The 12,207-nt window shown below is 42.9% G+C and overlaps 1 protein-coding gene across 3 annotated transcripts in view; it reads left to right on the top strand.

Annotated features, from left to right (window-relative positions):
• TWNK (twinkle mtDNA helicase) overlaps positions 1-12,207 on the top strand; it is a 103,312-nt gene that overhangs the window by 21,786 nt on the left and 69,319 nt on the right. Inside the window, exon 5 of one of the 3 annotated variants that reach the window (XM_029610254.1) lies at positions 1,532-4,224. The exons of the other annotated variants lie outside the window; for them this stretch is intronic. Coding sequence (XP_029466114.1) covers positions 1,532-1,786 — 255 coding nt within the window. The 3' untranslated portion in view covers positions 1,787-4,224. Of the gene's footprint in view, positions 1-1,531; positions 4,225-12,207 lie in introns of those variants that run through there. 3 annotated transcript variants of the gene reach the window in all.

The following is a 12,207-nucleotide window of genomic DNA, read 5'->3' as shown; positions in this document are numbered from 1 at the left end:
AGCAAAAATCCAAAAAATAGATGGCCAAAAAAAAAAATCATAAAAAAGTAAACAGGAAAAAAATTGTTGGCTGGCACTCAAGTTTTCTGAATATCTAGTCCCCCCTGTATTACCTGATCCAGTACTCGGCTGGGGAGTTGACTTGCATTTTTAAAATGTCCTGTCGGTACATGCACGGAGGAGGAGTTCTTTATTCGTCTTGTCCTTTCTGGCTGAGACAGGGCTCCTAAAGCACAGGTGCCATCATTTCTAGGTTCTTTCACCCTTGGCCGTTGGTTAGTAAACAGAAAGGAGCCATGCTGGTCTTCTCGGTACCTGGTTGCAATTAGATAAACTTGGCAGATGGTGGCAACTTATCCAATATCTCTGATGCATGAGAGGCAAACAACTTGGTGGAATGGAATAATTTCACCACAAGAGGTAGAAATTTTCTTTTCAGCAGAGAAACAGACTTTTTTTTCTTACAGACGAGCCGATACAGTATTAGCCCGGGTTTGGCCGCGCGTTTTCAACGTGCTAGCTTTACCCCTTATACAGTAAGGGGTAATAGCGCGTCAAACACATGGCCAGCCCCCCTCCGAAATTAATAGCGCCCGCAACATGCAAATGCATGTTGCGGGCGCTATTAGTCATTCCCGGGCGATACAGAAAGCAAAATGTGCAGCCAAGCCGCACATAATTTCGGCCGGCACCAGGGAAGTGTACAGAAAAGCTTTTCTGTACACCCTCTGACTTAATATCATAGCGATATTAAGTCGGAGGCCCCCCCCCCCAAAAAAAAAAATTTAAATGTGCCCGCAGGTCGGAAGACGGACGCTCAATTATGCCGATGTCCGTTTTCCGAACCTGTGGCTGTCAGCAGGTTTGAGAACCGATGCCGGTAAAATTGAGCGTCGGCTGTCAAACCCGCTGACAGCCGCCGCTCCTGTTAAAAAGGAGGCGCTAGGGATGCGCTAGTGTCCCTAGCGCCTCCTTTTACTGCGGGCCCTCATTTAAATACTTGATCGCGCGCCCAGGAGAACGGGCGCTCGCCTCGGAGCGCCAACTCTCCCGCGGGTTTTACTGTATCTGCCCGAAAGAGAGCAGGATATAAATGTACATGGTGTAGACTGGAATCATAACAAGAAGGTGAGAATTGAATGGCAAGGCCTGATGGCATCGCCTGCAGAAGGACTTTAAGACCATACTTTTCATGTGAGCAGTGCCTAGGGATCCGAGGACACGCTGACCTGGCAGGAAGTCGTCTGTCAAGCTCAGAAAGTAGCATCACCTGACCCCTTTCCTAGCTCTGATCTAGTTAGGAAGGCGGAAAGCGGTCTATATTGAGCTGGGGCAGTATGGAGAGCGAGTGGCGGGGTGGCAGGGGGCCGCTCTCTTCTTTCTCTGTGGCCTGCTGGGAGATGGCTGTGCCCAGTTTCGCTCCCTGTGTGAGGCGTGCTCGGGGTGCTTCCGGGTTAGATTGTGACGGTCTGGAATGGCACCCGGATATACCACATGTGCCTTACCTCCCCTCTCTCTCTTCTCTTTCCAGGCCAGCCAGGAAGCTGATAATGTGCTGATCCTGCAGGACAGAAAGCTCGTCACGGGCCCAGGCAAGAGGTATTTGCAGGTGGCAAAGAACAGGTTTGATGGAGATGTAGGTGTTTTCCCCCTGGAATTCAACAAAGCCTCTCTCACCTTTTCCTCCACCAAGGGGAAAAGCAGGCTGAAGAAAGTGAAAGAAGACAACACGGTACAGCTAAAGAAGCCTGTCGTGGAAACGGCAGAAAACGGTGATAAACGGTGAACCTCATGTTAACCAGTCGGCTCTTATCCCACCTTTTGGTTGTCTTGTGAATAATTAACCGTGGTCCATTCTCAGTGGCGGCGGAGACTTAATGAGCTGCCGTTTATGGTGACATAATGAATCCCGTGTCAGTTCAGGCAGCCCTTTTTGTAATACCTTTCTCGGTGCCTCGCTCCGTGGGGCTTCTGCTCCAGCTGTCCAGTAAGCCAGCGGCCAAAAGCAAATGCGCAAGTTACAGAGAGTGAGAGAGAGAATACGGCACGATGTAAAAAGCTTCTACATCTGTCCGAGTCTTCAAGCGTTTTTCAACATTACCCCCCTTGAAAGTGAGAGAAACCTTCTCTGGGTCCAGTCATTTTCAGTAAAGCTGGAATCAGCCTGGTGAACCTTCTCCCCGCCTCCTTAACATTTTGAGCTGATGAGTACGGTTTAGCGAAAATGATCATGCTTCTGGACAGAGGGAATCGACGCTACAGCCTGTGTGCGCCCTGAGTTAAAAAGCGCTTAAAAAACCCCCCAAAACCATGAAGGCCTCCTGGCTTAATACAGGGCTAAAGAATCTATGCTCCTGGTGACCCAGGAGGGGATGTGCCTTTTCACAGGGGCAGAGAGTCCCTCTGGTGCTTCATTTATAGCAAAATCAGCATTTTATTTCCAATAACTTTGCTGCCATTTAGAAGAAGTTTTCTGAAAGCCTGTGGTTTTATCATTTCAAAGGCCTACATGAACAGATGATAGATTTATTTTTTTTCTGTTTTACAATTGCTTATGAACCAGGTACCTTGGATTACAATTATTTTAAGGTTTCCAGTTTGATTTTTTTGGTGACTAGGGGCTCCTGATGTTTATACAGCTGCTTACGTGAACAATAATCTGCTTACAGAAGGCCATGGTAGATGGCAACGTTGCCACTTGAAACCAAAATTCATAGTCCCGCAATTAGGAAACATCAATTAAGAAAAGAAAAAAAGACTTACTCTATTAGATTTGGGATACGTGTATGCAAATAACCAAGAAAAGATCTTTTCTACCAGCTTTGGCGTGGGTAGGGGATGGTTTCACCATCTGAGAATTTCTATCAGGATATTTAATAAAAGAAGACTAATCTAGCCAGCTTTATTTTACTTTTTTTTTTTTAATCAACCAGAGAGATTTTTGAAGAGTGTTTCTAAAAGATCTGAAAATCATTGTCTGCGGCACTATGTAGTAATGTCAGCGCCCATTACTGACTTTGATAACAGAATTCTGTGAGGACTAGGCTGGTCGACACCAGTGAGACATCAAATCGATCATTAGATCTACTTTCTGTACTGCGCAGAGTTCAGCCAACATGTCCAGTAATCCCCTGGAAATGTACTCGTCATCTTCCTTAACATGAATGTATTTTTATTGCAAGAAAAAACCCATTTTCAGGTCTTGGGTGTTTTGCACCAGCGTGTAGCTCCATGTATGTTTTCCTTTAAGTTAACTCTAAATGATTAGCCCAGAGAGCCAAATTAAGATTAGATTTTTCAGATCAAGACGTTGCTAACGATTAATCAAACTGACACGTAATAACAGGAAAATGAATTAGTTCGTGACCCTTGCCGTTTTGACCGAAGGCGAGGAGTACGGAAAGAGAACACGTTGATGGAATAATTGATGTGGTTTCTGAAACTCAATTGTTTGAGTAATGTACCAAAATAGGGTGTGCTTTTTATCTCGCACTGAGTTTTAAATTCATTCAAAAATAAAAAAAACAGAACGGACAAACAGATTGGATGATGGCTCCAAACCTGGCGGTCCCAGGCCTGGTTGCTTTCTGCGTTTGAAGGTCCATGCATGTTTGAGAGGGGTAGATGCTGGTTAGCTGCCTTTCCCCTAGACTTCCTGGGTTACATTTTCCTATACCCAGCAGTAGTTGAGAAACCACAGGCCACCAATAAGACACCCCATTTTCATCCCTGTCAATGGTGTATTTTGAAGAGAAACTGGCATAGGATAATATCGTTTATGAAACCCACAACTTGTTAAGCTTTTTTGGTCTTTTTTGCAACATTGGATCAGGTTTTAATATTTTGGTCACGTCAGTTGTTCATTTTTCAGCTGGGGGTGTGCTACATCCCTCTAAATGTAAGATATCCTTTGGGACTTGAAAACAAGAGCCTTTTTATTTATTTTTTTTTCTTTTTAAGTCCGAAGCTTGTAGTCTCTGATTTTTGGTTTTGAAATCTCCTGTTGTTTTTTAATTCTGTGATTATGGCAGACGTTACCTGGGCTGGCAGTTTTCTGCATGGCTTCTAGTGAGACATTACCATTTCTAGCAATACATTGTCAGTGATAGATAACTGTGACTGAGATGCTCATGGTGCCGCCGGGTGAGTTTCATAAAGTATTGTAACATACAGTATCTTGCCCTATTATTATTGATTTGAGTATAAATAGCAGTTTGTATTCTTGGCGTTGTGTTTTCATTTGATCCATCAGATGTCAGTCTAAGTAAGACTGCCTTTCTGGCTTGTGTTTAATTTTACTTTGACATGTCAAACAGCTGCAATTCAATTCACCCTGCTCCTCACCTCGACCACTTTTTTTTTTTTTTTTTTTTTTAAATCAAATGGTAAAATGCCTGTGTATTGTTTTGGGTTTTTGTGAGTGTCCGCCTCCCCGCCATTAACTTTGGAATAGCTGAGCCTAGCTGCACCAAATCGCTTCAAGACGGATTACATTCCGGTACCCAGGGCGCGCTCTCACCCCTAACACTATAATTTCCTGTCAGCCTCGCAGGTACCATAGGTAGGTATTTTCCCTGTCGCCAGAAGGCTTACGGTCAGTCTGTACCCGAGGCATTGGAGGGTCCCCTAGTTCGCATCTAACCCCTTGGCTGCTCCTCCAGTCACAACATCTGGTACAACTGGATCCACCTGTTTCAAAGTTACAAAGGGGGAGGACGGGACACGGGGTGAGACGTACACAGGCTTATGCATTTCTTACAAGAAAACCTCCCACATTGCCCCTCCCATTAAAAAAAAAAAAAGTCAGTCACCCACTTTAAAAAGTGGAAAAGTAATAGGTCCCCTCCACGCTTTCACTTAGCTTAGAACTTGTTTCACTAGGGATGAGTGGGCCAAGTTGAAAGCCCCCCTCCATAGGTTTGTCAGTCTGTTTTGGAATACATTGTTGAAACCATCCATGCAACCCTTCACTTCCCAAATGCCAGCTTTCCTGCTGGGGCCTTTATCTGGGACTGAGGGGAATAACACCTGTGCACCTATCTGCTTAACCCTCTGACCCAGATCCACGAAGCCACTTTTCATACACACTGTATGGTACCTAGCGGTAATATTCATGTCAGTGTGGATAAGAAACATTGACTAGTACTCGGGCTTCATGATTCTCAGCAGTCTCTCCATAATGTCTCCGATCTCTGCACCTAGACAGCACACCTCCCGGGATAACACATCTACTTGGCAAATAGTTGCCTTTGGGTCCTTCAGAACTGAGTCACCAACCATCATTACCCTCCTAGATGCAGTGATTACTGAGCTGCAGCTTTGGGATTTATGAGTTCTGGTTCCTCTTCTTCCTGGGATGGTTTCTCCTCCTCCACTTCCAGGATTACCTACTAGCTCTCCAGCTTGAGGGATATTGGAGTGGGGATGTATGGTCTGGTGGATGTCATAATCTGGGTCAAGCTGTCATCCTGTGGTCCAGTTTCACCTTCCCTTTGCTGGAGGTTTCCATTTTTGACCATTCAATGGCAAAACTGAAAGTGCATAAAGCCATGGTGCTGGATGGGATGCACCCTAGAACCCTAAGGGAGCACCGAGATGTCCTGGCAGGTCTGCTGAAGGATCTGTTCATAGTCCCGCAGGACTGAAGAAGGACAGATGTGGTCTGTCTTCAAAAAAAAAGTGGTAACAGAGAGAAGGCTGCAAACTATAGGTCTTGCTTCGGTGGTGGGAAAATTGATGGAGATTCTTCTGAAGAAAAGCATAGTGGAGTATCTACCAGCCAGTGATTTGTAAGAGACGAGGCAGCATGTTTTTACCACAGGCAGATCATGTCAGACAAATCTCATTGATTTCTTTGCCTGGGTGATTTGGGAATTAGACAAAGGACATGGGATTGGATGTGGTTTACTTGGACTTCAGCAAGGCTTTTGATACTGTTCCACAAAGGAGGCTAATTAATAATAAACTGAAGAGCCTGGGGTGAGTCCCAAAGCACAATCTGGATTAGAAACCAGACAGAGGGTAAAAGTAAATGGAATTCATTCTGAGGAGAGAGGGGTGATTGCTTTTTGCGGATGTCATTAAAAGCTGTAACAGAGTAGGCCTGGATTTGTCACTAGGCACAGTAGACATGTGTCCGGACAACAGGCTGGCTGAAGATTTGCTATGTTCCTACTCTCTGCTTCCTTATCCAGCTGCAGGAACAGAAAGGGATGGCTGGTGGAGGGAGGGTGGGTAGAGCCTGGAGCAGACCCATAGGGGATCATTTTCGGGACTTTAGGAGTTGCTGAGTGGGAGACCATAGGGGAATGAGGAGATGAGAGAGGAGAGGAGAATAGGGGCAAGGAGGGGTGTGTTTGGGTGTGTGTGTAAGAAGGGATTGGTGCCAGATGTATGTATGTGTGGAGGGGAGAGGAGGATTCTACACTCTTGGCTGGGTGGGGGAGGAGGAAGAGGAGAAATGTCCCTACTATACTCCAGTCCTGTTCTCCCTTGCATTCCCTCTTTAACCTCCCACCCAATCTGATACACACGTGGTATAGGCGCTAACTAATCCCCTTATGCAAATGCATGTGAATGAGGCTATTAGGTATTCACGCCCCATGGGGAAAAAAAATGCGTGTCTAGGATGCACATTAAGCGATCAGAAATTAATGCTTGCCTGGAGAAGGCGTTAATAGCTGAGCGCTCTTAAATCTACTATAGAAAAGAAAAAAAATGCTTTTCTGTACTGCCTCCTACTTAATATTCTTGAGATATTAAGTAGGAGGAAAACCAAAACTAAATAAACTTAAAAAAAAAAAAAAAGTTTAAAAAAAACCACCCGCAGTCGGGTGCAGGAAATGGATGCTCAACTGACAAGGTGGGGGGGGGGGGGGTGCTTTCTGTGCATAATTATTGCATCGGCCCGTTAGTCTTGTTTGCTTGCTCACTTGTTGCTTATACTATATATTTATGTATCTATGAGGTGTGTAGTTTAGTGTGGCTCCCTTTGTAGAATCTTGTTGCTTAGGATATAAAAGTAAACCAAACCAGCTTTGAAATAATTACCAGAAAGGTCTAATATGATGCTCCCAATCAAGTGCCTCTTGAACATTCTTTTTGTTCTGTTTGTAGATGACCAAAATTCGACCTAAGTCACTTTCTTACACTCCCTTTCCGAATACAAACCATTTTCTCCAACCAATGACCTAAATTTGTTTTACAGTGGTCTATAAATAGACTTGCTATTTCTTTTACTCAGGATTAGTTTTGCACTTATTAGTGTCAGGCTATTAATTCACTTCTGTTGTGCGCAGTTACTTTCCCTACCCCTCAAATGCTCAATAGCTTATATACCAAGTTTGAGCAAGTTTTTATTTTGCATTTATTAGTCCATAGCACTAGTTGCTTCCTATTCTGAAAATTGTCTCTCTGCCCTCTTTTCTTTGCCAATATTCTCCTTAATGTAAGATGGGGTGAGTGGGTGGGAAAAACAAACAAGGCAGAAGCTCTATCATGCTCCCACCCCTTACTTCTAAGCACCCTCAAACTTTCCTCCGCAAACACTAGTTTAGCAACTTAAGGCAGATCTCAGCTTGTATGCAGTCCGTGCCAAGCCCTGCTCTGAACAGCAACTCCCTCATTAGGCGCTGGCTTGGCTGTCTTGCAGCATTCCCAGCCCTAGAGACACGGGTAACCGATCTGGGACCTCCACGTCGCAGGACACACTGCTTGCTCCTGAGCCACAGGCCCTTCCCCCGCTTTGCAGCACAGGACTCCGTGTGACCCGCACTGGAGGGGGGTTGGCAGATACGTTGCCAACTTTCACTCGTGAAAAGTTCGAACACTTGGATGCGTGGAGTGAAATTTTTGCCGATGGTGTCCTTCCACTTCCACACATAATTATTATTCTCTCCCCATGCCCCATTTTGGAAAACATGCATTTGTTTAAAGGGCAATGAAAAATATTAATCATTCATCAAGCCACACATTTTATAATAACTCCCATGTAAGCGTGGCGATTTTAAAACAGATTTTTTTTGTTTTTTTTTTAGTCTGGAGGGGTGTTCTCTCTTTATTTATTGAACTTTCAAACTGTGTGCAAATACAGAACATGTTCTGAAAAAGAGTTTTACAAAATTTATTTGCAAAAGTCTGCACAGCCTTGTGTGTGTGTGTGTTTGGTTTTTTTCCCCCACATTCTGCTGTCTAAAAGAAAACCTCAAAGTGTTTGAATATCCTTTGTGGCATCGTTAGGTTCACCATCGTAAAGAGGAAACAACTTGGCATCACAAAAACACTGTCAATAAAATCTCATGTATAGCCTTGCCACACCAAAATGTTAACTGAATGTGCATATATGAGACTGGACCTCTCGTAGCTTATTGCTTATTTGACAGGTCTCAATGGCTAAAGATAATTTTTCTCTTTTCCTTCATTTAGTCCATATTTTAAGCATTAGTCCTAAACATTTTTGTATGCATGCATATACCGTGCTGAGCTTGCAGACATCTTTAGCTGGATCAAGCCCTGGGTTAAGGAAACCGTTGCAAAAGGCTACTTGAGACCTAAGATTACTTTAAAATAACTACGCGAGTCTCTAGCTGAGATTGGGGAAAATGTTTCCTGTTCAACAAATTCAAGAAATATAATTCCATAATAGCTAACCATACTAATAAAAAAAAAAGCAAACAAACAAACAATATTCGCTCACCAAGAACAGAATAACTAACCTCAAATTAGAAAGAGAAACAGAGACAAAAGCTAACCTGGACAAAAAATAGCCAGACTCTGCCTGCAGTATAACACCAGAGAAATAAAAATATTGTCCCTGTGCTGTAAAAATATAGAAATATTCAGAGGTACATTTCCCAAAAATGATTGTGAAAAACAAATTCTTCCCATTTTCTATCTTAGAGAAACAGAAGTAATAGCCGTCTGTCTCCTACCCTCCCAGTCCTCAGCAGACTCCTGTGCAGTGCAATAATGCAAAAATAGAAACATCACCATTCCTAATAAAATCAAGAAATATAATTCCATCATAATAGCCCTACTAATAAAAAAAAAAACCCATTATTTCAAAACAGACCACTAATAGAGCATCTGATAAATAATAAAGATAAAAACAACTTTAAACATTTCCCAAAAGCAAGTATATATTTCAAAATGGCAGACATATCAAATAACACCCAATAAGTAAAACTAAGGATAAAAAAAAATCCCATCTCCATACCTGGGACCTTTTGATTTTCAGTCATCCTGAGATTGTTCTGGATTACAGAAGGGGAGGTGGGGACACACAAAATCAATCTCTCTCTCTGTCTCTCTCTATATATATATATATTTTCCCACATAAGCACCTTTTCTACCCTCTCCTTCTCACTCCCCTTTCACTCACTTATCAGTCACTCGCCTCCCTTTCCCTGCCAGTCACTCATTCCATCCTCATTCACCCTCTCCCCAACTCCCTTCCCTCCCCTGTCACTCAATACACTTGCTCCCCATCCCTCTCCCTCCTTCCCATCACTCACTCTTCTCTTTTCTTCCCTCTTATCCTTTCCCTCTGTCACAACCCTCCATATGACTCCCCCTCCTCCCCCCTGCCCGCTCATGGTGGTCTTTGTCTTCTTCCTCCTGTTGGCCTGGTGCAGAAAGCCCGCTGGCAAGCAGCAGGTCCTCATTTGGCTTGCCGCTAGGCATCTGTACCTAGCTCCCTCTCTCATGTATGCATGCTCACACAAATGCTCCCTCTCTCATACACATGCACACTCCTCTCATATGCACAAGCCCACATACACTCATGCTTCCTCTCATATGCATGGACTCTCATACACATGCATGCTCCCTCTCTGTCACTCACCCCTCTTCCATCACTCACTCTTACCCCCTTTTCTTCCCTCGTATCCCTTCCCTCTGTCACAACCCTCCATATGACTCCCCCCTCCCCCCCCCCGCCCGCTCATGGTGGTCTTCATCATCTTCTTCTTCCTATTGGCCAGGTGCAGAAAGCCTGCCGGCAAGCAGCAAGTCCTCATTTGTGCCTAGCTCGCTCTCTCTCATGTATGCATGCTCACACAAATGCTCCCTCTCTCTCATACACTCAGGCTCTCTCTCTCACACACAGGCTCTCATAAACATGCACACTCCTTGTGTCTCATATGCACAAGCCCACCTACACACATGCTTCCTCTCATATGCATGGGCTCTCATACACATGCACTCTCCCTCTCTGTCATACAGTCTCTCACATAAATGTACTCTCTCTTATACACACGGCACATGCTCCTTCTATCTCATACATAATACTCGCACAAACACTCCTTCTATCTCTTTCACAGGCCTCTCCTTCTCATGGAATCTAAGGAGGAAGGGGGGAGGGTCCCACGTCCTCTTCTTGATTTCAGCCATCAGTGGTTTGTGGTACGCTAGATGCCCAAGAATCCTCTCTTTTGGCCACTGCAGGATGGGGTCCATGGAGGCCTTGATGGACCATTCCTTCTTCTCAGTCCAATAGCTTCCAGAGGTCCCATGTGCACAGGCTAAGGATGCCCCTGCTGTGCCTTCTCCGGCATATGGTCCGACGCGATGGCATACTTCCATTTTCTTTTCACACTGGCCCAGGTGGCATTTTAGTTCCCATTATGCATGAAATTAAAAAAAAATGCAAATAAAAATACCAACAATTTATTATTTATTTACCTTTTTGTGCAGTGTTTATTCCTTAATAGAGGTGTGCATTGCTTTGTTTTATCAGTTTTGGCTTTGTTTTCGAGGCCCCCGTGGGACATTTTGGTTTTCCTTCAGTTCATTTTTTTTTTCCGTGGGTCCTGATTTTTGTGTTAGCGCGCCCTAACCCAAACTGTGAATTTTTCCAAAATTTCAGAAAAATTCAGTTCATTTTTCAGCATCCCCGACCCATGACAAATTAGACAAATTTGTTGAAATTGTCTAATGCGTGAAAAACGATCGAGCAGCCCTGGCTGGCCCTGGCACTGGTGGCAGTGCAGCAGCTGCAGGTCAGACTCAGCAGGACAGGAGCAAGATAGGACTGATGAAGCAAGAGGGTAGGTTGTCTAAGAAAGCCGTGTGGGCAACAAAGAAAGGGTTAGACACCAGGAAACGTCCAAACTGTTCTTTATTTGAGTGGAGACAAGTTTGATACAAATGCCCGACTCAGGCCGAGTTTCGCCCCACTTGGGGCTGCCTCAGGGGCTAGAACAATAAATACAACATAAAATTAAACACACATATTAAATGATTAAATAAATATTATTTTTGCGGTGACCACAGAGGATATATGCAAAACAATCAAATTGTTAGAATTTTGGAAAAAATGAATTTATACCTGTATGCAGATTTTCTCTAAATTAAGTCGTATTCTTACATACACTTCAGATGTCTCAAAATCTGTGAATAATGTAATAATATTTTAACATGTCAAATGCAATTGATATGCCTGAAAGAAAATCAATTAAATAAATGAAATGAAAAAAATAAAAAAGATGAAAAAGATGAAAAAAGTGTGAAAGATGAAAAAATAATAAATATGTATTAACACAAGGCGTTATATCTATGAAATATGGGCAACATAATAAACATCTAGTAATGTTTACATATATGAAGAAAAAAACTTTAAAAATGACTATTATAGTCATGCAGCCAGAAATTCATATGCCATGTTCATGTACAAGTTACCATGTTACAGTACAGAGTCGTCAATTTACATACATACTGTAAAATAGATAAGAACATACTTTATTCTAATTTTATTGAAATAGAGTTATTGCAAAACAAAAATTATTTATTTCTGAATACTGTATTTATATGATTATTTGCCATATTTTAAAAGAAACCACAACTAAATTATATGGAGTTTTCATCAAAAATAATTTAAATATGCAAAGGGGCTTATGGAATTATTATTCATTGATCGTTATACTCAAACGGAGCACATGTAACTTAGTGTAGTGACTTAGACTTGACGGCTTGTGATTTCATGCTGTCGAAACAATTATTAAAGGGTAACAGAAAGTTACTTACATGCCGAGTCAAATATAAAAATTCGGTGTATATATCTAATGTCACTAGTTATACAAATTCATTAAAAAATATATATTGGGACTTGCAGAAATATACTTTACAACAGATCATTTTGAGTTACTTAAATCAAAACGGAGCTGCCGCGTGAAGCTACAGCGCCATTTTTGTTATTTCTCCGGGATTCTT

The sequence above is a fragment of the Rhinatrema bivittatum genome, chromosome 7 (genome assembly GCF_901001135.1).
Source record: "Rhinatrema bivittatum chromosome 7, aRhiBiv1.1, whole genome shotgun sequence".
Lineage (NCBI taxonomy): Eukaryota > Metazoa > Chordata > Amphibia > Gymnophiona > Rhinatrematidae > Rhinatrema > Rhinatrema bivittatum.
The sequence above is the reverse complement of the archived record's forward strand: the minus strand, read 5'-3'. Positions and strand labels throughout refer to the sequence as shown.